General features: G+C 32.6%; 1 protein-coding gene across 1 annotated transcript; it reads right to left on the reverse strand.

Annotated features, from left to right (window-relative positions):
• Positions 1-193: 193 nt before the first annotated feature.
• Positions 194-23,047, reverse strand: LOC147063930 (putative fatty acyl-CoA reductase CG5065). The gene is made up of 8 exons (XM_085958564.1): positions 22,551-23,047; positions 14,553-14,801; positions 12,209-12,354; positions 8,774-8,883; positions 7,136-7,340; positions 4,901-5,128; positions 2,270-2,533; positions 194-593 (listed from the first exon to the last, which is right to left on the reverse strand). Exons 1-8 carry the CDS (start codon positions 22,788-22,790, stop codon positions 488-490), a joined length of 1,548 nt encoding a protein of 515 aa, XP_085814690.1. The 5' UTR covers positions 22,791-23,047; the 3' UTR covers positions 194-487.
• Between the last annotated feature and the right edge of the window lie 1,539 nt (positions 23,048-24,586).

A 24,586-nucleotide genomic window follows, 5' to 3' on the forward strand; every position in this document is an offset into this window, starting at 1 on the left:
TGGTTCGGTCCGCTCTTTGAGGTGGTCTCCTGTGGGAGACCTTCATCCGGTATCAACGCTCATGCTTTACTACAAGCTTACCTCCGCAAACCGGTTTGTATTGGGAGGCCCGTGTGTATGGACGGGAAAACTGTAGCTCGCGCAAACCGAAAAGCGCTGTAGAAGTGTTCCGTATTTTTTGCACAAACTATACCGCGCAGGCAAATCGCTGCTGTCTAGCGCATAAGAGGTATTTTTTCGGTCCCAATTGCCCTCGGATAACGAGGACCCCCTGTACTCAAAAGTGTTCTTTTACTCATGGTATACTAGCTCTAAGTTACAGAAATATAAATTGATAAATGTTCCTTCATAGTTATTTGCTATTTATTTTTCAATGATTTCAATGATAAAGTGCATAATATTAACTAAAATATTTAAGAATCTGTGTTTTATGAAATTACATCACAGAAAGGGCAAGGTTAATATTACTTTTACTATAGTGACACCACTATAAGAATCCTGCTGATATCAGAAGTGACACTGAATATTTAAAAACTGTCCACCCGAAGATTGACACGAGAGCACCTTTCAGTAGTCGATCTGCATAGTACATTCTGCGAAAGAAATAAAATTTTAAATTTTAAAAAAGTTTATTGGGACTGTGAAAAAAGATATACTTCAATATGAATTAAACAAATACAACTGACATAATAATTAATGAAAAATTATTCGGTGGGTCTATTCTATGTGCTCAGCCGTAGTGGTTTAGCGGGCGCGGCGCGGTGGTGTCTTGCGAAACTCAAAGGTATAACCGTGTGTGAAATGTTCGTAGACAGTGTCTTTTTTGGGGGATAATACACACGGTTATACGTTTGAGTTTTGCAATACGCCGCCGCGCCCGCCAAACCACTACGGCCGAGCACTATACGTATCGACCGCTAAAGTGATAAAGTGATAAATATTATCAAACTTAGGGTAGGTTTGTATCAAAGTATTAGCACCTATTGTAAAAATTACAATAAGTTGGTTACAATTGTTGCAATAAGTGCTATATTTTAACAGCACCTCTCTTGTCTATGATAAAATTTAGAGCGAGATAGACAGTTTTGACTGTTTAGGTTTAGACAGCTAACTTATTGTAACAATTATAATACCTTAATACAAATATGACGTAATAAATACTATCACTTTAGCGGTCGTTAGTCGCCTTGTGTATAGAATAAACCGCAGGAACACTTTTCATATCAAAACATAGCTGTTTATGCATGGAAAAGGATCTAATATTATATTCTTAATAGTGAGATTACATTCCATAAACCTGTGTATAAAATACTGTTATTATTATCATACAAAGGACCTATCTAATTCGATGTCCTTTAAACACTAATAAACATAAAGAAATTTCCATATATTTTCTTGGCGTATTAATAATAGGTATATCAACTGAAAATTAAACCTTATTTACAGGATATTGAAAACAATTACCTGGAATTAATCGCGTATCGTCGTTGAAACTAGAAAAATATGTAACTCCATTTCAATCGAAAATTGACTTTGAATGCCATCTAGTGGCCATTGTTAACATCTACCCGTCATGCAAATGATGTAATTTCAAAAAAATTGTTACATTGTTCAATCATGAATGATTTAACTCCATAACCATATATTTTTGTATACAAAACCATAATGTTTTTTGCCTCTCCTGTAAAGTAGCATTTTTGGAGTTACATAATTTTATAGTCTCAACGTAGAATATAACTTTAACTTTAATCCAGATTTCTTTTTGGTCATACAAAATTAATAAGCTGATGTTTTATTATTTTTTCGATTATCTGGACTTATCGTTATCCAAACATCTTTCCCAAGTTTACGGATAATAATTGAAGTTCTACTGTAGTTCCCAAAGGATGATTGTTATTTATTTTGGTTCTAAGCTGGCCACATTCACTAACTTTTGGTTTGTTTTTATGTTGTATTATTCACACTTACACTGCCATCCATCAAAGTAATTTAGCATTTAATGTACAAACCGTGTTTTCGAACCAAATGTGCTATTGGTGCTATTATTTATTTTATGTTCAACATAGAATCACTACATAGTTATCACATCTAGTAATAATATATTGCACATAAATTAGAATTAGATGATTGGACATATATTTAAAGTGATCAATCAGACGTGTGCACTGCTCCGGTAGTTCTACAAGCAGGAGGTATGAGGTACAATACCCAGCGGCAGACTATGAAGCATGCGCTTTATTAAAATTTACTTATATACTTAAATACTTACATATTTAGATTTCTTCTGGCTTTTTTTATGGAACTTGTACTGAGGTCTTCTTTAAGAATGAACTTTTTTAATCCATTCAGTCCTACACGAAGTGCCAACTCAAATTCAAGGTCATCTATTTCATATGGAAACATTTTTTTCTCTTTCTCATTCATAAAGTGTTGAAGTGTGTAATATTTTTTAGTATGTATTTTCCATTCATTGCTTATAAAGAAGGACAGAGCTTTGTTGGCGATGAATATTTTTCGGTACAAGCGAAATAAGCTGTAAAAAAATTATGAATTAGGAAAATTGATGAAGATAAAACAATTCTAAGTAAAGTGACATTTAGACAGAAAATAATTACAAGATAAAAAGAACTTTTTATATACCACATTTTTAAATTTTCTGTTGAATCGTATAAACTTGACAATTCTATGTATTAATAAATATTTTTTTTTGTACTAAGTAAATACTAAAGAAATGCTAAATAAATATAGAATACTGTCATTTTGACATTTCATATTGATTTCCATAGTAACGCACGTATATATTAATGATTTAGTTGCTAGGACCCTCTTAGCAACCAATAATAGTGTTTTACTTTTTACTTCCGAAATAACTTTCCATACAAAACAGAATTAACTAAAAATTATTTCAATTCTGCTTAAAAATGGTTAAAGTATTAAAAGAATGCATTGTCGTCGTGTTCTGATATATTCTAAAAGTTTCAAATGTCTAGCTAGTCGGGAAGTTAGTTAAAAATCTTCAATCGTTCAATACAAATCTTGGACAAACAAGAAAACGAGCTAATAAAAACGTGGTAAAATGAGGTTCAAGTTGGAGCTGTGAATCACATACTTTGCGCGCAGCTGTAATAATTGCTCTAGTGTATTATTATATTCAGTTGCTGAATAGTGTGCGACTATTTGGTTCCAATGTGCTCATGTCAACAATATCGACACTTAACTTAACGTAGTCATGCGTATCATTAGTGGCACCCAGTGAAGTCCCGTGGGGGTAGGCAGATTGAGCTTCGCTTGGGGGCGGCAGTTACCCAAAGGGCGGCAAATCGAGGAGAATCACTAGGTATATAGAAATAGCTGCCTAGAAATAATGGAAATATCTTTCCATTAAAAAATTGAGCTCACTGATTGGAAAGAAATTGTATTAATTAGGTACCTACTATTAAAGTTTTACCAGGATTTTTGTCAGGTTCGCGATATCTAGTTTACTTCCGTTGTCCTTGAATGTCACGTTGTTCTTCGTGAACAGCAACGACACGTGCATCTCTCATTTAAAATGTAAGCAAATGTGTTTGCCAGTCACTCGCGAGTTTTGGAAGTTGTCAGGTGTATTTTTAAATGCACCCATTTGAAACCGTAGACTCGCAATATTGTCTTTTGAAGCAAAGATGGCATTTAAATTAGATTTAGTGGTATATTATATTTATAGTAATGTATTCATAGAACACATTTCTTAGATATTGGAGTCATGAAAGGATGATAAAAAGTACGACATAAAAAAATGTGGCAGCATTTTGGCACTGCCTAGGGGCGGAATTTTGTCTAGGGACGTCACTGGTGGCACCCTATCCTCTACTCCATGGCTGCATATGCTGCCAAAGATATTCAAGATAAGAAGAAACATGGCCATTTTGAGGGAATGTAAGAAAATTTTAAAATGGTATTAAATGGTGGTATTCTTTGGTTCGATAGAGGATAGGTATTGCAGATGAGATACGGTAGTAGTTGTTTGTGATGATGGAGGAGGCGAGATTTTATTTACTGTTTCAAATAATTACAAGGGTACAAGCGATGCAATATAATAAATATAACGGCAATTCGGTGCGATGTGTCTTTGACGGAAACTTGTAATCGAGTGAGATGCCTAATCGATTCTGACCCGGTATTTATATATATTTACACTATGAAATAATGTGTTGAAATTATTATGAAATAAGTAACATTAATTCGTAACGTTATGAAATTATATTATATGAGATATTTAATAAATAATATTATAATTGAGATCTGGGAATCCAATGACAGCCACAAATATAAAACCCTCGCTCTATGCTGACATAACGTCTCCTCCAAAAAACGTCTTTGCTTCACAAATCTTTTCTGGATTGTAGGATAGGACATGGTTTAGGCTGAGAGCGAGCAGGAGGATGCCTGGTGAGTTGACTGGTTAGCATCGGACGTTAGGAACTACCTTATAACTGTGGATCTTCTAAGTGAAGTTCCTGCCCAGACCAAATGTTATTATTAAATTTTTGTTTATTTAATACATTCATCTTTTTATCCATGTTCTCTCAGATGTAGGTACAGACTTTTGCAAAATTTAAGAAATCTTATTTTATAGAATACGTAAGTGTGTAAGATAATATGCATTTTTTAAAAAATCAAATCGATCTTTAGTAAAAGGTAGGTTTAGACAAAAGTTTTAAAAAGTTAGGTATTTTAGTTCTCCCGAACAGCTTTCGCGCTATTTTTTATCTATTTTTCCGAATTTTCAAAATTATAGTATTTTGGGTGTACTATACCTGTTTTATATCGTACATAGTACGCGGACCAAAAATATAGTACAGATACTATAATTATAGTACGGTTGGCATCACTGCCTCCATTATTCATTTTTCACACATACCTAAAATTGATTCCTTTGAATCTCAAAGCAGTATCGACGACGATCGCTGGAAGAAGATGCGTAAATAACACCAAAAAAAGATAAAGCTGGCGATTCGTGGTGACGACAACCCCTGGATACCAAAGCATATGACTTGGAGGTTTTTCCATGATTATTTCTTTGGATGTTTGAAACGTGTATTCTGCGGTTACTTTTTTCTTATCACCAGACGCAGCATTGAAAGTTATGCTAAAAATAAACATAATATTATAAAGTTTATTAATTTACAATTATTAAAGTTTTTTTTTATTCATGGGTGTAGTCATTCACATTGAAGATACATATTAATTTGGAACCACCATAGAAAGATATATTTGAAAAATATCCGTACCAGGCGGGACTAGAACCTGTATCCATCGGATTATCGGATTACGGCTAATGTGCTTTACCGATTAAGCATTCTTTACCATTGTCATCACACCAAAATTTACTAACAACTATTTATCCGAGGTATTATCTTAAATTTCGCTTAAATTTCAAATTTTGGCGAACGTCTTTTGTATTTCTTTACCACGATATGTCTCAAAAATTTAGTTTTTGATATCCATATAAGCCGATGGATACAGGTTCGTGTTTTGCTCGGTACCTACCAATATTTTTATAATAATAAAATTATTTTTCTAACAGGTATTTTTCTGAGGTGTTTATTAATAACAATACTATAATGCAATGGTAAGTATAGTGGAGAATTTTTATGAAACGTCTAAGGCAGTGTTTTACAACCGTCGGTAAGCAGAAACTTTTGGCCAGTCCGCAAAAAGTTATCCCCCTTTTTAAAATGCATAATATGCCAAAAATTCCAAGAAAAAAATACTCATTCAAAAAATGTGTCTCAATTTGCAAGCTTTGTATTTTTCTGCTAGGTGCCTCTGGTGGGTAGAGGATTTGCTCTTTATGGTCCCCGAAATATTTCTCTTATTTCTACAGGTCCACAGGTGTAAAAAGGTTGGGTAACTATGGTGTAAAGCACTCACTTCATTAAAAAATCATCAAACTCAAGGAAAATCATGGTTCATAGGCACAATATTTTTCGTAGATTGGTACTATTAAAAATTGTGTGACATATGCAAAATACCATGTCAATCAAAAATTCATTGACATAATGTTACCTACCCTAATAATTCCAATAAGATTATATGGGCCTCCACAGCGTGGAGGTTTTTTACTAACAGATTTTTTTTATACGAGAAATGGATATTAGCCACTTGCTCAACCTATTAGGTCTATTATTCTGAAACACAAATTGAAAAACAATAATATGTTTATTTGCCAGACCCAGGATTCGAACCTGGGACCCACAACTTTATAGGCCGATCTGCCCAGCTATCGTGGGTGATAAACACTTTATACTTCAATCTGCACTACTGCACAAGCACGTTTTATAAGCACGTCACGATGTTAAAAAAATTGTATAAACTAAATTGTTTCTAAATCTGTGAGTTAGTAGGTAATATATTGCATAAATGCATAGTCATAATTAATAAGAAAAATTAAATAGTGTACCTACCTAAAACAACATCTCGACAATAATTTAGAGTTAAGTATATTAAATGTATGCTAGATACTTGATAATTTAAGTCGTAACAGACTTTAATAATTTCTAATATCTGTCATTATGGGGGAGAGGCATGCCAGCAGAAGCAGCTAGCGGAAAAATACAAAGCTTGCAATTTGAGACATTTTTTTGATAATTTACAATTTCAACTGTATTAATTAATAAATATGTATCTGAAAACATTAAAAAGATTTTTTTTAAGTCAAAGATAAACTTACAATTGTATAAATAAAAAGGATTTCAAGTTATACACATTTTTTATATTTTTGTAAAAATCGATGTTTTTTAAAATAAATATAAAAAATATTAAAACGATGAATTTGTCAAAAATCTAAACGGTCAAAAATTGAAAACTTAATAAACTAAATTTTAATAATAAATATGACCATAAATATAATGTAATAATAACATTATTCGTGACATAAATATGTAACAAATTCACATTTTTTTTACAATTGGTAAGTTGAGGAAATTGTGAATTATCAAAAAATGTCTCAAATTGCAAGCTTCATATTTTTCCACTAGGTGCCTCTGTTGGTATAAGGATCCCCATTATAAAGCGAGGGAATTTTTAATTTTCTAGATGGCCGTAGTGACGTGTCATCCAGAATATAAAAAAAAATTACAGCAGTTGTTCTCACCATTCTTTGGTATCAATTATCCCTCTGTACCACGTCGCAGCTATGAGACCATTGATGGCAAAGTCACAAGGCACGTAATCGGTTATTGCCGATGGATTTCCATGCATAGCGTGTAAGACACCTGTTGCAACTCCCATCGATAGACCCATGGGGCCATTCAAATTGTCGATCCATCCTGGAGTTGGCTCAGATATAGAGTGTGAGACTGCAATAATAAAATGCATTCTATACTATTCTACACATAAGGCGGTTATCGATGGCCAAAGTAATAAATATTATCAGTTTAATATATTTATATATTGAGGTATTATAATAATTCTCACAATAAGTTAGCCGTCTAAACTGTCAAAACTGTCTATCTCGCTCTAAAAGTAAACACAGCCTAGAGAGGGACTGAATCTTTGACAGTTTAGACCAGTGGTTCTCATGTGCAGCAACCAGAGGATTTTGCTGCGGACACCAGCGTTTTACAGAATAATATTTCAAAAATGTATTTATAAAATTATGAAATTTGTTGAATACACAATATGACTTGTCTTAAATTTCTTTCCGTGCTCAAAAATGATCCATAATTGAATTGATAAAAAAAATTTGGTCGAAATTATACGTTGACCAAGAATAAAGCCAATTCAACGAATAGGCAACAATTGCTTTATCAATATTTTCAATTTTTCCTACTACTGTATACGGTGAAATATCATTCAGTGTAATGCACTTCATAAAAAATAAATATCGAAGCCAGTTGACAGATGTAAACTTAGAAGCAGCCATGCGGCTCGCTTTGGAAAAAAGAAGTATTGAGGAATTTCCATTTGCATTATTTTTAAATAAATAGATATGTAGTAAAATGTTCAAATGTCTTCAATCACAACAAAAGTGAAATTTGGTGCGGCCACCAGAATGATGTTTCCATAGAACTGTCAATGTGAATTGTGCGGCCACAGTTAAATTCCACGTGAGAACCACTGGTTTAGACATACGTTAAAGTGCCCACCACCACCCGTCATATATGCACAGCCGTGGATATGCACAGCCGCTTTCTATGACGCTTTAAACGTGTCTGAAAGAAGTGATTTTAAGTGCTCTGGGACTGATGCTGCAACCATGCGCCGTAGTGCTTAAAGAAGAAAGTTAAGAAAGATTTGTTTTTGTTTTTTGGACTGGCTCTTGGAACAGACCATTGATAGATCTGTAGTCCAGCGAGAGAGGCATCATGTTTCCATACCTGGGTTTCTCCAGGAAAAGTATTGAACTCCCTTCAATATTAATGAGTGAATCGATTTACATTTTTTTTAAATACAATAATAATATACTCCTAAGGCTGTAGACACACTGCAAACTATGAGAAATAGAGCTCCCTGAATGGTTAGAAAGGCCTTGGTGACAGAACCCACATTATTCATTGAAAAATGTGAGTTATATCACCAACAGTCAAATTTGTCAACGATTTGATAGCCAACTATGTTTCTTTATATAGGTCAATTGCCTTTAGAATCACTTGGTATATTTAACTCAAAAATGACAAAATTGTAAAATGTGAATTATGAATCAAGGCGACTCAAATTATCGCGATTCATGTGGATAACCAAAACCCATTCTATGTAGCAACAGAATCTTATAATAGTTAATTGAACTCACCTACTGATGGTCGGAAAACTGTGATCGGTAAAACGTGACGATGGTCATACACAACATTTTCTGCTAAGTATTTTGTGTATGTGTAAGTATTCGGGCGAGATTGCAACAGTCTGAAAAATGATTAAGGTTACTGAATTAACATACTTAATATCACGATAAATAGTTGCATTGAAGTTCGTCGAAAAAATTGTATTTAAAAGAAAACATCGAATGTTGAAAACGATATATTTCATTGTTATTTTATATTATTGTGTTACTATATGCACGGAGCGTTCACAACAATTAAGCCTTACTTTTATAAATCTATATTTCTCATCAAAACAATAAGAAAATGGTTTAGTAAACAAATAGGAAAATAATCATTTATTTGAGATGTCGAGATCATGAGATTTCAATGACTTCGTAGAGATAAATATTTTCACATGACAGTTATTGGTATAAAGTAATGGTAATAGATTAGGTTTAATCAGAGATTAGTGATATCAGTTTGTCATTATTCGAAGAATGCGGTAAGGTGAAATCCAGAAGGCTAAATAATTTCTGTGGAATAGTACAAAACTTTCAATAATAAAAGATATTTCTAAACATAACGCAATATTCTGACTGTAAAAAAATGTACTGTTACATAATTATGAATGGTTTTTATCGCCCCCGATTTCACATTCAGTCTGGTATCTTCACTGTATCACTGTGTAAGTCAGCGATTTCCAAACTGGGGGGCGCGCCTCCCTGGGGACGCGCGGACTGTTGCAAAGGGAGGCGCGAAAAGTTTAACACAATAATGTAGCCACAAGGTCCACAGGTTTGCAGTTTTCAAGTGCATAGTTTATAAAACGGCAGCTAGTTATAAACTACATAAAAAACATTCCTATAAAACTTAGGTTGTTTGCAAACCCTTATGAAGATATGGAGACTAATTTTATTATACCTCATTTCTATACTATTGTGTGGCGTTGCGGGTCGACCAGTTAAGTGAAACAAACACACCACAAATTTGTTCTATCAGTAAAAAAAATCTCCTGCGGTGCTGTTTCGGTTACAGAGTATTAAAATTTTATAATATATTATGTGTCTGTGTGATGCAATTTGATGTGATTGTATGGTGTGTGTGATTGATGGTAATTCACACGTAGAATTTTATTTTATAATTATTTGTAATGTATTTCCTGACTAATAAAAATGGCTATATGGAAAAAAAACATTTGTTCAATTTTGGTTTAATCTAACTGAAGAATAATATAACACTTCGTCAAGAAAAGCAATACAAGTAGGTACTTCTACCATTCGTAACATAATATATATGCCGAACGTATTTTTCTACATTAGAAAACACTTTAGTGTAAAAATGTATTTAATGAAATAAAGGGGGGGGGGGGGGTAGGCGCAAAGATTAGATTGTTTTAAAAGGGAGGCATAGTAACGTGAAGTTTGAAAACCACTGGTGTAAGTAATAAGTTTGTATACTATGGACCAGTGGCGAAGAGTGGCTTTAAAAGTAGGTAGGCTATGAGGATCATAAGTCATACATATGGGGCTTAAGAAGATAATCATCATTATAGTATGATGTTACTACTGATGACTACGTATACAATAATGTCAACGTAAAATTGTAATTATAAAAACCATTAAAGATACAACTTTAATTTTAAACGATTTAAAAAAAATGATTCTTATTAAAATACTTTTATTGAAGGCTAGTAATGAAAAGCCTTACAAAGACTATAGTGCAATTTCCGATTTGTTACGATAATTTGTCAGTAAATCTCACGATATCCTATATAAAAAATAAAGATTTATTTACGTACGGAATATTACAACCTTTGAACGCACGAAGATACGACACAGCGCATCCGTATATGTTTCGGTTACGGTTCAATGCCAGTATATTACTGATGGTTATTGGTTACTGATAAGTGATATAATAATAATATTATATCACAATTTATTTGTATTAAGATAGGCTCTAAAAATAATAGCCTAGTAAGGAGTCATCACTCATCACCACTGCTATGTAGAATAGATATATGCTTTATAACTTTGCACTTTTTAGTACCTAATATGTATATATACATTGATACGCCTCTTTGCCTGAACCCATTTGCTGCGTCCAATGCAACTGGTGCGTTGCCCATCAGGTGGCCATGAGATATAATTAGCATGTTATTTAAATGTGGTAATTAAATATTAATTAAAAGGTCAAAAATTTGATCAAATGATATTCACTTGTATTAAGGCTATACTTCATCTGGGGCACGGTCTAAACTCTAAAACGATCGTGACTACGCGACGCGAAGATTGTGCAAATGACGCATGCAGAAAAAAACATAATTTGTCATAAAAAGCCAACATGCGTCTATTTAATGTTATGTTTATTGTTCTATTACTAATAATAATAATATATTCATTGACATGTGTTCTTTTTCAAGTAAATGGGTAACGTTTTTTAGTCATCTTTACGCGATTTAAGAATTAATTCCCCCGTCGCATTCACAAAACAAATTGACGTGTTCACAGCTCGACTTTCGCTCTCCGATTGCCAGCCAATCCGAAATTTTGTCGCACCTATAGTTCAAAATTATTTGCCGTTTCACTTATGTATGCTCTTAATATAGTGTTATGTAGTAATTAGAAAATAAATAGCTGATAATATATGAAAAAAGTATGTTTAGGATAAATATTTTCATCCTGGAGCCGGAGTGCAAAGTTATGAAGTGTCAACTCTACATATATACATACCTAATAAAGATTACAGTTTTTTACTGTTGATATAATATTACATTTACATGTAAATTTTAATCTAGCCGAAACCCGGGTTGCTAACACGATTCATAAGGAGTAGTACAATCTTTTAATTAATTCGAATCTTAATTCGAATTCAATTATCTAAGTGTCGTTATTTGTCTATGGTATCATTTTATAGTGAAACTCTCTGTTAGCTTCCACCAATCCCGGGAACCCGAGATTCAGTTCGGGACTTCAATCACTAATAATATTATAATAGGTATACTCATGGGCCCCACATCGTGAAGCGGGCCCTCAGTCTAGGATCTTTGGCGGGGCCCCCACCTATCGCTAAGGATAAAGGCAGTGCGATGCTCTACAGTAGCGCTTTACAAAAAATGGTGTACGCGGAAAAATTAATGTGGATATTTAGTGTTTTATCGTATATTTTAATACATCCATTTGAATTGTGGAGATGTCCAGTATTGATACACAATTAAAAATTGTATCTATCGTACAACCACATAGTAATTTTAAATAATAATATATTATCGAAGGGAAATAGCGCCGCAGGCTTACTTTTAAATCAAATTTGTGATGTGTGTTTATCTCACTTATTTGGTGGACTCGCCTCGCCGGGCCCCTCCTGAGCCCGGGCCCCCAGGCTAGAGCCCTGTCAGCCCCCCCCCCCCCCCCCCTTGTGGGTATACTTACTTGGCTTGTAGAACATTTAAATATTCCTCGTCAATAGTTTCAGCCGCTTTGATAATAGTCCTCCAATCGATGTCCGACGTATAAATCTTTTCTTCGATCGTTTTTTTATCCGTGTTAGAATATGCAGTGGATACATATGTGATGACCTGTATATAATTAAATGTCAGTCATAAAACAATTACACTATATTTCCATATTAAATAATTAACAACTTTCAAACAATAGAAACAGTCGGTAAACGATTATAACATGACATTGCGAACTGTGTGTACTTGAATAATGAATGATTATTTAAAAAAAAAAATACTAAATAGGTAAATGATATTGAAATTATATAATGATTGATAGCACATCGTGATTAGTAGGTATGTCTTAGCGAGTCATTCAAATTCTACAAAAGAAATTATTAATTTTCAAAAAAGGTAAATCATAAAGACGTTGAATGAAACCTTATATACTTTAATATATAGATAGAGTGTAACTAATGAGTACATTTGTTAAATTTTATTTAGCATTTATAGATTCATTTATGACTGCAAGTACATATTTCAATACATACCTACTACAATTTTAAATTCACTCGAAAAATAACGTCTCAAAATCCCAGCATAATAATATGTAAGCAATGCCAATTTTCAAGGCACTGCTGGATAGAATACAAACGCTTTGAATTAAAATGTTAAAACGTAAAAAAAATGTACTTATAGAAAAAATAATTATCATGATTTAAAATGAGGAACAACAGTAGTTACGTGGAATTCAGTTCCACGACATTCGATTAACCCTTTGGGTTTTTGAACCGGTTCAAATGCCCTTTTAAAGAATAACATAATTTTTTGACCAACTGCGAGTTTCTACTCGCATTTCAAGGGGTTGTATTTATACAATGACGGCCATTCCACCAAATATGTCAATGTGGATGCTAAACGCCAATACATGCTGCCAAAACTTGTGGCTATCAATAAGAGTCGCGATCTTTCTATCCTCTAAAGTACAATATAATATAAAGTTTTCTATTGCTACCAATTCAACCACATTCGACCATTGTGGAATCTGCATTATTTATCCTGGTTATAGTTCAAGTTTTCTTATAAATTATCGATTACATTCAAACCGCAGTCTATCATTTCTGACTACAGAGCACCATATCAGTCAACTTTTATTTCTTCTTGGTAAAGACGACCGACTTTCATGTTCGTGGCTGTGATGTGCAGTATGCTATACGCTTTGGGATTATACGACAGGAAAGAGGCACTCAAGTCAAACCATTCAGTTCAGCCCATCGGGTCGTTTGACCTGGTTGGCATAAAGCTCATCTTTAGAGTGCATACCCACTAAAACGTCTGGCCATTGATACTTCACCCCACTATACTCGTACAAATATCACACGCCGACTCTCTCCTTAACTTCTTGCGGGTGACGTCAATAGGGAGTATAGCGGAGGCAAGTCTCAGCGGCCAAACGTTATAGTGGGTGCACGATGTTAATATTTGTCTTAATACTCGTACAGTATACCGTAATACGGTGGATGTGGTCTTAGTCATACTCCTGACTAATACCGGGTGTTGGTACGAAGCTGACATGTTGGGGAAAACCTAATAGTTTCATTAGATCTGTAGAAATAACTTCTTTAAGAATTGTGATCCATGAAAGGTGTCTTTTCGAACCTCTCTTTCACGTACAACTCTAGACTCCCATTCCCGCTTCCATCATTTTATACTATATACAGGGCTCTGTGCCACTCTTTAAAGGTCGCACCCTTGAAAGGTCCTCTTCAAGATCTCAAGTACCTATCTAGTTTATTTAATTATTTATAATTACAAATTATTTATTTTGTATATTGTATAACTGAACCACCTCATCGAATTAGCGATGACTTTGAAACAACTTGACCTTCAGTAAAATGAGTCACAATTAGTATATAATATATTCCATTATCATGGTAACCTTTTAAAATTATTTATTTCCAATTGTACGCAAAGCATGTAACTGTTTTTAAATCATTTTTTAATTTATTTTCATTGTACCTTGTTTCTATTTATATAAATTAGAAAAAAAATATGATATAGTACGGCAAATAAAAGTTGTTGTCAAGTACTATGCCATCGATAAACGTTCTATCGTACCATTACTGTCATCCCCTATCAGCGGTCTACCACCATCAGGGCTGTCTTTGCTCTATCATATTCTGGTACTCGAGGCAGTTCAGTGGGACTGCACTCGTACTGATTACAGAGGTTCTTAAGACAAGCGATCTTACTTCTTATGTACCTACTTACAAGTTCACGTCGCAAGGTATGTTGCCGCACTCTAACCTTAAAGAATGAAAAACAATTAAAATTACCTTTAAATTTTTAATATTTTTGGAAAGGTTAATAACATCTCGTGTTCCTCTGACGTTAAGCAATATCGCCTTCTTCAGTGGGTCATCAAATCTGACAGAAGATGCAACGTGGAAGACCACTGATACATTGTCTTCAATGAGTTTTCTATCATGTTCACTTAAGCCAAGGTTCAAATCCATGACATCGCCGGCTACAGGGATGATCTTTGATAGTATTTTGGCATCTCTTCGTTTTAATCTGTCGAATGCCTGAAATGCAAGAAATATTTCAGCATTTACCTATTATTGATTCCAGGTAAGTTCACGATTATAATGTCAGGTAAATAAATTGTAAACTTAAACGGTAGTGATAATGAAATATAGTTTACTATTTTTAGAAAATGTTGATAGTGCATGATAGTGCATGCTGAAATAAAATAATGGTAATCATTTGAACAAAATATGCAATCGAAAATCTTCAACTATTACGAGCAGGTTAACGCATGCCATTATGATAACGAATAACTAGCACTACGCAATTCAGTGGCACAACCTGAATATAGTCGGCCTTGATAACGTCGTATGTAAACTTACTACATTACAATGTGGGAACGTTTTTTACAAATAATCGTCACCGGGTATTGGGTTCAGAATTCGAATCCATTTAGCTAAGTAAAATTCACGTTGTTTCTCAACCTTTATTTAAAATATGTTGTGTGCATAATAAATTAATAACTTAAGATGTTTACAACATGACATTTAAATAAGGCGGGCCCTGCCCTTTCATCCGGGGGCTACGGGTTTGATCCCGGTGAAGTCACAATATATATTTGATTTTCTCAAATATAATTGTTTTGCTTATGTTACTAATTACACTTAGAGTTGGGTTTCGGGAATTCTCGAGATATTTTCGAGATTTTCCATCCCGAATCTCGAGAATTTAAATTTTTAACATTTCGGGAAATCCCAGATCTTGAGAATCTTTTCTCGGGATTCGGGATTTCTTTATTATCAAATATTAATTGAAAAAACAATTTTCTATTTGAAAAAATTGGACAGAAAACACAAAACGTTCAAAGACTGATCGGGGCATTTAACACAGTAAAGCAAACTTCGACTCAAAATGAGCGCAATTTTTGCAACAAATTTTTGTGTCTCAAAAGCGTACGCGATTGTCAGACGCAGCTATTGACAGTCTGTGTTTTTTGAAATGCTATTTTAATGTTTTGAATTATTTTTGTTTTCTTACTTCTATTTTGTTTGTCTTCTTACATATATAAAAAAGCATATTTTTTTTGAAATTTGTCTGTTTTTACACTGATTTTAGGATATTTACAGATTTTTTTTAAAATTTCCTGATATCTCGAGAATTCTCGAGAATTCTTTTCTGGAAATCCCGAATCTCGAGAATTGAAAGCTTTATCATTTGGGGAAATCCCGAATCTCGATATTGAGATTTTCTCGGGAAATATCCAACTCTAATTACACTACTGTTTCACTATACTACTCTCATTAGGCCTCATGGTCTGCTATATATAGTGTTAAAAATAATATAATATGTAGAGCAAGTTTTGATAAAATACAAAGCAAAGTAGAAAAGAAATAAAAAAATATATACTGCTCACGAACTTTGGTGTTTGTAACATTGCCGTACTCATTCATACTATAATAACACAACGTAAATCTTAAGTAGATAGGTACATGTGTGTTTATAAATATATAAAAAAATACAGAAAATACGCTAGTTTCTAATAAAATATTTAATGATACAATAAAGCATAAAGCATCTTTAATTGCTACTCAAATAATATATAAGAAAAGAATTATAATTGAACATCTGAAGTTAGATGTAACCTTAATAATTACACTTGTTATACAGCCATTTATCTAAGTAGGATTGCAGTAGTTTTATTGCGGTTTGTTGTTTTTGCAATAGCAGTTTATACGTATTTAATTATTAAGTTCTTAGTATTAAATGCATTCCTTATAGAAAAATATACGACTATACCAATTGCGTGCAGTGTCTTTTGAGATTAGGCATTTTGAAATACATTATTTATCTGAGAGGTCCGGGTTCGATCCCGGTGTGGATATAATATAGTTATGTGATTTCCTCAAAGCCGGTGTGTTTGTGATTGTTTCACTTCTATTACTAAATGTCTACTACCTACTGTTAAACTATACTACTGACATTGGGCATCTAGAGCTGTTATAATGTTAAAAAGAATATATTATATAAGTATAATAAAATAATGTAGTGGTGCTAATTAAATTACAAGTTGACAGTGCTATAGTAACTGTCTGCATACCACATACCATTTGATCCCATAGGGAGCAGTACCGGGCAGTTTATAAAAAATTACTGTTAAATTATTAAATTATTACTGATTTAATGTATTTATTGATTATGTCGATATTTAAACTCATATAGATATTTTGGAATAATTATGGCATGTCTCTAGGCCAGCGTTTCCCAACCTTTTTTGGCTAAATTGCTTTGGCTTTGTCGAAATTCAAAACCAGGACATTCAAAGAAATTTTTTTTATTATAAAAAAAAAATTACATAGAATTAAATTAAATTATTTGTATGAAAAAAATTAAATGCGCCGCAGGCAATTTTTTCCAAAAATTACCGATATTAATAGAGAATATATGTATTGTTACACCCCCGAATGGTCCCCATTTGCGGATGTCTCTGTGTATCTGGAGAGGCCCGAGTCGGTATCAAATCCAACAAATATAGTAATGGTTGATTACGAAAATAAATAATAATAGAGCCGGCAATGCCGTAGATTACGACCGTTGAAAAATATTTGCAACGTCGCCGTTTTTCGACAACGCTTCTCGTTGAAAGCGAAACACAAGATGGCGGGGAATACGGTGGAAACAGCAAAACAGTAAACACGCACATTTCGTCCTCCGTAAAATAAATTATTAAAAATGTAACTATTATATAATATTGACTTAAATATAGCTCGCCGTTTCTGATCACAATTCCGGTGTGTTATTTGTCCTTCTCCAAATCCTGAATCCAGACGAAAAAAAACCACAACGAAGAAAAGTGACAGCGTGCTTGTCACTTTCGAAAATGGAGGGAGATGACAGTATATAAAATTAATTAAACACGGTAAATGTAAAAATTCTTCTGATGAAAACGAGACAATTCACACTTTCATTTTTACAAATTTACAGCAACGCGCAGGCGAAATTTTTGTTTTAAATATAATAATATTAATGAAATTGTATTTAAAAATATTTTTATTACCGAAATTTTCTATTTATTATCGAAAATAATAGTTATGAAAGTGTTGCTTAAGATTATAATACATTGTTATCAAGTTATAAGTTTAATTTTTAAACAAATTTTACGAAAATATAAGCAAAATAAATTTAATGAGATCTTTGTGCTTGTTTCGAAGAACATAATTTTTTGAAATTTGGTTCAAAAGATGTGAGATATACCCTTAAATCTACACCTGCGTCCAATTTGTTTCGATACTTATTTTTTTAAAAAACATATGAAGAAAAAGCTCTTTCTACTAATTCCGTACTAATGAATGGTAATAAGAATTTGAGAGCTTTTTCAGAAAGTTCACTCCAAAAATACGATATTGATTGTTGGATTTTCGATCATTGACTGTACATATTAACAACTGTACTGTATATTAATAATTAAAATTATGAATTATAGAAAAAATACAATAGTTTAAATGTTATTTTTATGACTGATTTTTTTAAAACTTTTTATGTCCGCCATTACTGATTATTTTTCGCGTACCACCAACTATCCACTCGCGTACCACCGGTGGTACGCGTAACACAGGTTGAGAACCGCTGCTCTAGGCCATAGACCCCACATTCTGAAGCGGGCCCCCAAGCTATCGCTGTGGTTAAGGGCAGTGTGATGCTCTACAGTAGTGTATCCTAAATGATGCACGGGAATTATTATTTAAGTAAGTAAGTATATTAATCATCATATCATATCACATTACTACGTACAACCACATATTTAAAATATTTAATAGACCTGAAGTAAAGTGGTGCCGAAAGCAGGCGACTTTTTTACTATTAGAGTAAATTTGCGATGTGTGTTAATCTGACTTAGCTGTTCGACCCGCCACGCCGGGCCCCTCCAATGCCCGATCCCCCAGGCTAGAGCTATGTCAGCCCCCCCTTGTGAGGGCCATGACCTAGGCCAGTGGTCGGCAAACAGAGACTCGCGAGCCACACGTGGCTTTTTGGCCCCTTGAATGTGGCTCTACCACAAATGACCACGTACGGACTAAAACAGTGAAGATAAAACAATCAAAATGTCTTCGAATATAACCAACCAGCAAATCGAAGATCTTATATTGGTTTCAGCTTTATTAATAGTAGTTGACGAGTTTTGTGACATACATGAGTCGGAAATGACAGTTATCTAGAGACTTTCAATATAATATGTAGAGCTTACAAGGGCACTCAGTCCTTTTTCAAATTATTAAGTTAAAAGGATCATGATAAACCTTTACAGTAAAACATAGTTTAATATAACTTCATGCTATCTGCCGTGTAATACCACTAGTGTAAAGACAAAATGATATAAATACCAACGCGTATTTTTCTTGAATACTGCTCATACAATATCACATCTCACATACAAAAGCAACCGTCTGAAAATAAAATAATAAAGGGGTAGTTGACCAAACAAATAACAACTACTCCCCTTATACCGTCATTCGCTGCCTTTTATAATGTGCCGCTTCTATGCAACGCATGACCTGCCTACTGCTACGGGACGTCATTGATCAAATCGTACATATAATAGCACTTAGCAACCACATATGCTAGAATCTAGATATTATTGCATACTGACACCACATATATATGACAATATGTGAATAATAATTCTACATACATGGATCTTATCTCCAATGTAGTTTGACCTTTTGATGAAAACAGTAAGCCGTAAAAAATATTATAGATAATTTATCGTTATTGTTTTAAATAATAAACACACTTTGTTAGGTCATTGCGTTATTATTAAGTGTCACTTAATTCTTTATTATAAAGGCATGTTAAAAAAAACACCCCCAATCTCATAATGTTTCATAAAATATATTTTATATAATATACACAACCACAAATAATAATATGAACATGTTTGGACATGTTCCCTCCAATGCGGAAAATATGCACCCCACGGAATGGGGGTTATCTTAACAAGTTTTTTATGAGAAACAGTGACGTCCCTAGAAAAAGTACCGCTATTTAAGAAAACTTAGGGCTTTTCCTTTTATTACAACGTTTTTCTTAGCTCGTATTCTTATTTGTCCGGTGGTTCTTTGTTCGGTACAAATCTTGCAATCGATTTTTAGCTAACTTCCCGACTAGCTAAACATTTGAAACTTTTAGAATATATCAGAACACGATGCCAATGCATTTTTTAATACTTTTAGCCATCTTTAAGTAGAATTGAATTCATTTTCAGTTAATTCTGTTTTGCAAAGTAAAGTAATCCAATCCACTATTATTGGTTGCTTGGGGTCTGGGTCCTAGCAACTAAATTATTAATATATACGTGTGTTACTATGGAAATCAAAATGAATGTCAAAATGACATTTCAGTAGTCAAGTTTATATGATTCAACAGAAAATTTAAAAACATTGTATATAAAAAGTTCTTTTTATCTTGTAATTATTTTTACTTTCAAATTGTTTTATAATTTCTTAGGTACAAACTTTATTTAGTTTTTTAAACTCTCTTAAACGGCTGACATGTACACCGATAACCTTAAATTGACGTACATGTTATCTACTTAGAAACACAGAATCTCTCATAGCGCTGATAGGTTTGGAGGCACCCTTGTGAAAAATTTCCTGTGCGATTACAATACTATAACGTCTACAACCATAGCTTCGTTGTCAGGGTTTCGTATGCTTTGATTATTTTTTTAAACCAAGATGTCGATACTTTCTAAAGAAGCGATAGCATCGTCTGGTTTATAGAAAACTGCTATTGTCCTCAAAAATTGTAAAAGCTGTATTCATTCCATTATTCTCCACCCTTTACAACTCTCGGTTGGGTTCCGCCTGATGAGAGATGATTGCTACCCATTCGCTCACCTTATTCGTGTCCGTAAACTTGTACATATGCCCGTATCACACTTCACCGCGAAATGTTGTATCGGAAATATGTAGCCGTATATTGAATAAAGACCTTCCAATCTCTTTGGGTCGTATAGTAGTGACATAAAACACGGTTATTGACAGTTTACAGTGTTTACACTTTACAAAAAACCAGCAGCAAACAAATTATGAAAATATACGATATACTGGATTATTTATTAGGTTAGGTTAGATTTTCATTCTTGAATTCATGAATTTTGCCAAAATCACCTATGAAAATTGACTTGGTGTTCATATTGAATCTGATAAAATTGGAGACCGTATAGCATACGGTCATCTCTTTCCGCTAAGAAAGCTCACTAATTTTTGTACAATGTTCAAATGACAAACTAAAATAATTGAGCGTGACACGCGTGCAAAGTTTGATGTTTTATGCAAAATATTAGTATTTTTTGTAAACTTAATTTATCAAAAATCAACTGTCATTAAAAAAAATGTTTATCTGGCAATTTTGGTTTGTTTTATCAATATTCAAATTACGAAACATTTTAATAATAATATTATTAGCGACGTAGGTACTTTTAGTAATACTGTATGTGAATAAGAAGAAATATTATTGTAATGTCACACATTACACATAAAATATTCAGTAAAATAAATATCTAACGGCTTATAAAGCGTGTCGCCAATTTATTAAACAGAAATAATGAAATTGATATCAGACAAACAGTACACACTATCACAAAATTTGGAAAAAAAAGTGTCAAGTTTGTAAATTCAGAAAATACATCATCGTAATAGATTCTTGGGTTTCCACCTCATGTACTTCTTCCTTCTTTCCTCGACGGTTCTCTTGATAATGGCCTCTGCAACGAGTCCGAAACGTCGAGGAAAGAAGGAAGAAGTACACGCGGTGGAAACCTAAGAATTTATTACGATAAAAAACAACAGTTAAAGTCTCAAACATTATAAAATATATAATACTATCTAACCGTTTTTGTTAAATTTATGATAAACCATTAAACATAATATCTAATTTTATTTTATTTGTGTATTAGATGACTATTTTTTTTGAATATTTTAATTAATATGAAATTTGACATAGATACTCGTCGAAACAGGTATGCCATCACTGCTTTATAGAAACCCATCGGCTACATAATATGCTGGACCAAACTACACATTTTAATTGCAAAACTATCACGTGAACTTGACACAGTTGCGGAATATCATCTCGAACAATCTTATAAATTTATGAGTTTTTAATTAACTATTTTTTTAATTTAACGAATAATTCACAAGATTTAAGAATGTAACATCCTAATTATTAAACAGTCAAAAAATCTTTTTGAAAAAAGTAAGACAGGATCGAACCTGCATGTCTCGGGTATCGCGCATACGCATATATGCTAAAGGAGTCATTCTTAATTGCGACAAATTTTAACTTATGGCTTTTAATATTCACTGAAGCGCTTTCCGAATTCAGCGATCGGTTTTTGTATTTTAAATCAAAGTAGGTATTGCTTATATTATATTTTCTCATAAGTGTTTTCAAAATTATGTATGTTCAATATCTATTAGTATTTAAAACTTTGGAAATATTGTTTTCTTAATTATACAATATGTATTATACAATAATATAAAAACTTTATTTCAAGAATATTATAATATGTGAATATAAACGTCAATGCTTTTTAAAATACCGGTGTATTACGCAGCTAAGTTATTTAAATAATTATGATTGTGAGTTAGAAACTTTAAAAATATATTCCGATACTATTATTTTACAGATAATAATTTTAGTTTACAAGATTGCAAGGTAGCATCTCTGAAATAATTAAGTAATTAATATTTATATCGACAATATATTAAGTAATAATTAAAATAAACAAATAAAAGATTTATACTCACAGCAAAATCGAGCATTGTTTGAATCCTTTTACTCATTTCTAGGCCTTTTTTCGGTCTAATTAACAGATACAAATTTCCAATATCTTCGCATGACCACAAAAGTTTTTCCACCAGAACTTTCCCCATAAATCCAGTAGCACCAGTAATAAATACATCTTTCCCACTGAAGAATTCACATACGGACAAGCTACTCCCAGGGCTAGGGCGAAGTAAACCATTTAGCAACTCTTCTCCGTTCATATTGGCTATATGCTACTCTTTTTTTTAAAATCTGACCGCCGACGGAGAACTCTCAGAGGTAACTAACTGCCTATCATACAATTATTATTTCCGTAGTCACTTTGGATATTGCGTTTATGTTAATCATTAGAAATAGGTTCTCTTCTACGCTAATAAGTAAAAATGCACGTACTGTTTTGTGTGGTAACATAAACCGAGTAGCATTTAAAGTGATTCTAATTGTATGCATGTTATGAAAATTTCAGTTTATTTAATTCGCATGTATCAAGGCTTAATTATTATTTATACCTACTAAACGTTTCAATGCAATACGTGACGTAGAATTACTACATAATGACAAATCATATCAGAACATAAGCAATAATTGAATGCGTTTACGTTTATTATTAAAAATAAAATGATATTATTAGGCATCCAATGATATGGTAGTAAATTTCATTAATATATATTAACATTATTGATAGCCTGTAATTTTGTCTGCTTGAATTATGCAAATAAAAGTAGAAAAATTTACAGTATGAAAAAATCTATTGATCATAAATAATTTTAAAACATCTCATGCATATACCTAGAAGAAAAAACGGTACTTAAACCTCTAACCACTGGATTCGCGCCAGTGTGCTTTTACAATTAAGCTACGGGCACCCTGCTTAATAACGATAATTTTAACCAGTAATTCTCACATGAAATGCTTATGTTAAATATATAGAATGTTACATTCTCAAATCTTGTGAATTATTCGTTGAATAAAAGAATTGGTTTATTAAGAAATTTATAATTGATTTTTTTTGTTTAATATTGAGAAACACAACGTTTAGATCCAGCCACTATTTACCTGTATATCACCTCACCACTCCATCACTGCTATCAGAGTAATTTTCTTACTCGTGATGAATTTAGTAAGTTTGTTATTTTTGTGCCTTGTTTTATGTAAATTTCCGAATTTTAGATATCGAGATGAAACTCTACTATAATTAGTACCAACAGTGTAATCAATAAGTAGTGTGGGTTTTATTAATATTGGTCTTGTAGTTTTTAAGTAATGACGTAATAGACAGGGAAAATTAATTTATTTTATGGCAAATGTTTCGAAATCTCACACTGTATTCAAGATGTTTATCACACTTGAATGGTCAAAGACATAGCTTATAATAAGTATTTTTAGAGTTATCTTCAAATGTGTTAATCTTGCCGATTTTTTGAATAATAAAATGCCTAATTCTTGTTAAATTTGGGATCACAGAGATTATCAATATAATTTTTTATCGTGAATATTTTACAAAAATTATCTCGTCATAAATTATACTAATGGTTTTATAAATGCGTTTAAAAATTAATAAATGTAAAAAATCTTAACACCACTGCACATTCATGTACCGAAATATGACTATATTCTAAAAAAATAGAGCGAGAGGTTTAAAAGAATATTATTTTATGTAACAAAAATACTTTATGCAGTCATCAAATGTTTAAAATAAATATAAAGGATAATAAGGCTTCAAAATTATATAAATAGATTATCTACAACGTTTAAGGAGTGTCCAGGATCATGGTTTGAAAATACAGTAAAAACTCAATTTTGACCTACGACGAGCATGTCCCCCCTTAAGTATGATTTGATTTTATTTCATTTTTTTGTTATTATTATTATTGTTTTTTTTTCTATATTCTCTTCTTCTCTCTTGTGAGGGTAATGTTTGACTTATAATGTAAATCTCATGTTTTACGTCTTGAATTTATATTTGTTATGTCCACAATGTTTTGTATTCTTTAATAAATAAATAAATTATAATATA

The sequence above is a fragment of the Rhyacophila brunnea genome, unplaced genomic scaffold, assembly GCF_057557595.1.
Source record: "Rhyacophila brunnea isolate RB1 unplaced genomic scaffold, BYU_Rbru_1.0 scaffold_8, whole genome shotgun sequence".
Taxonomy (NCBI): Eukaryota; Metazoa; Arthropoda; class Insecta; order Trichoptera; family Rhyacophilidae; genus Rhyacophila; species Rhyacophila brunnea.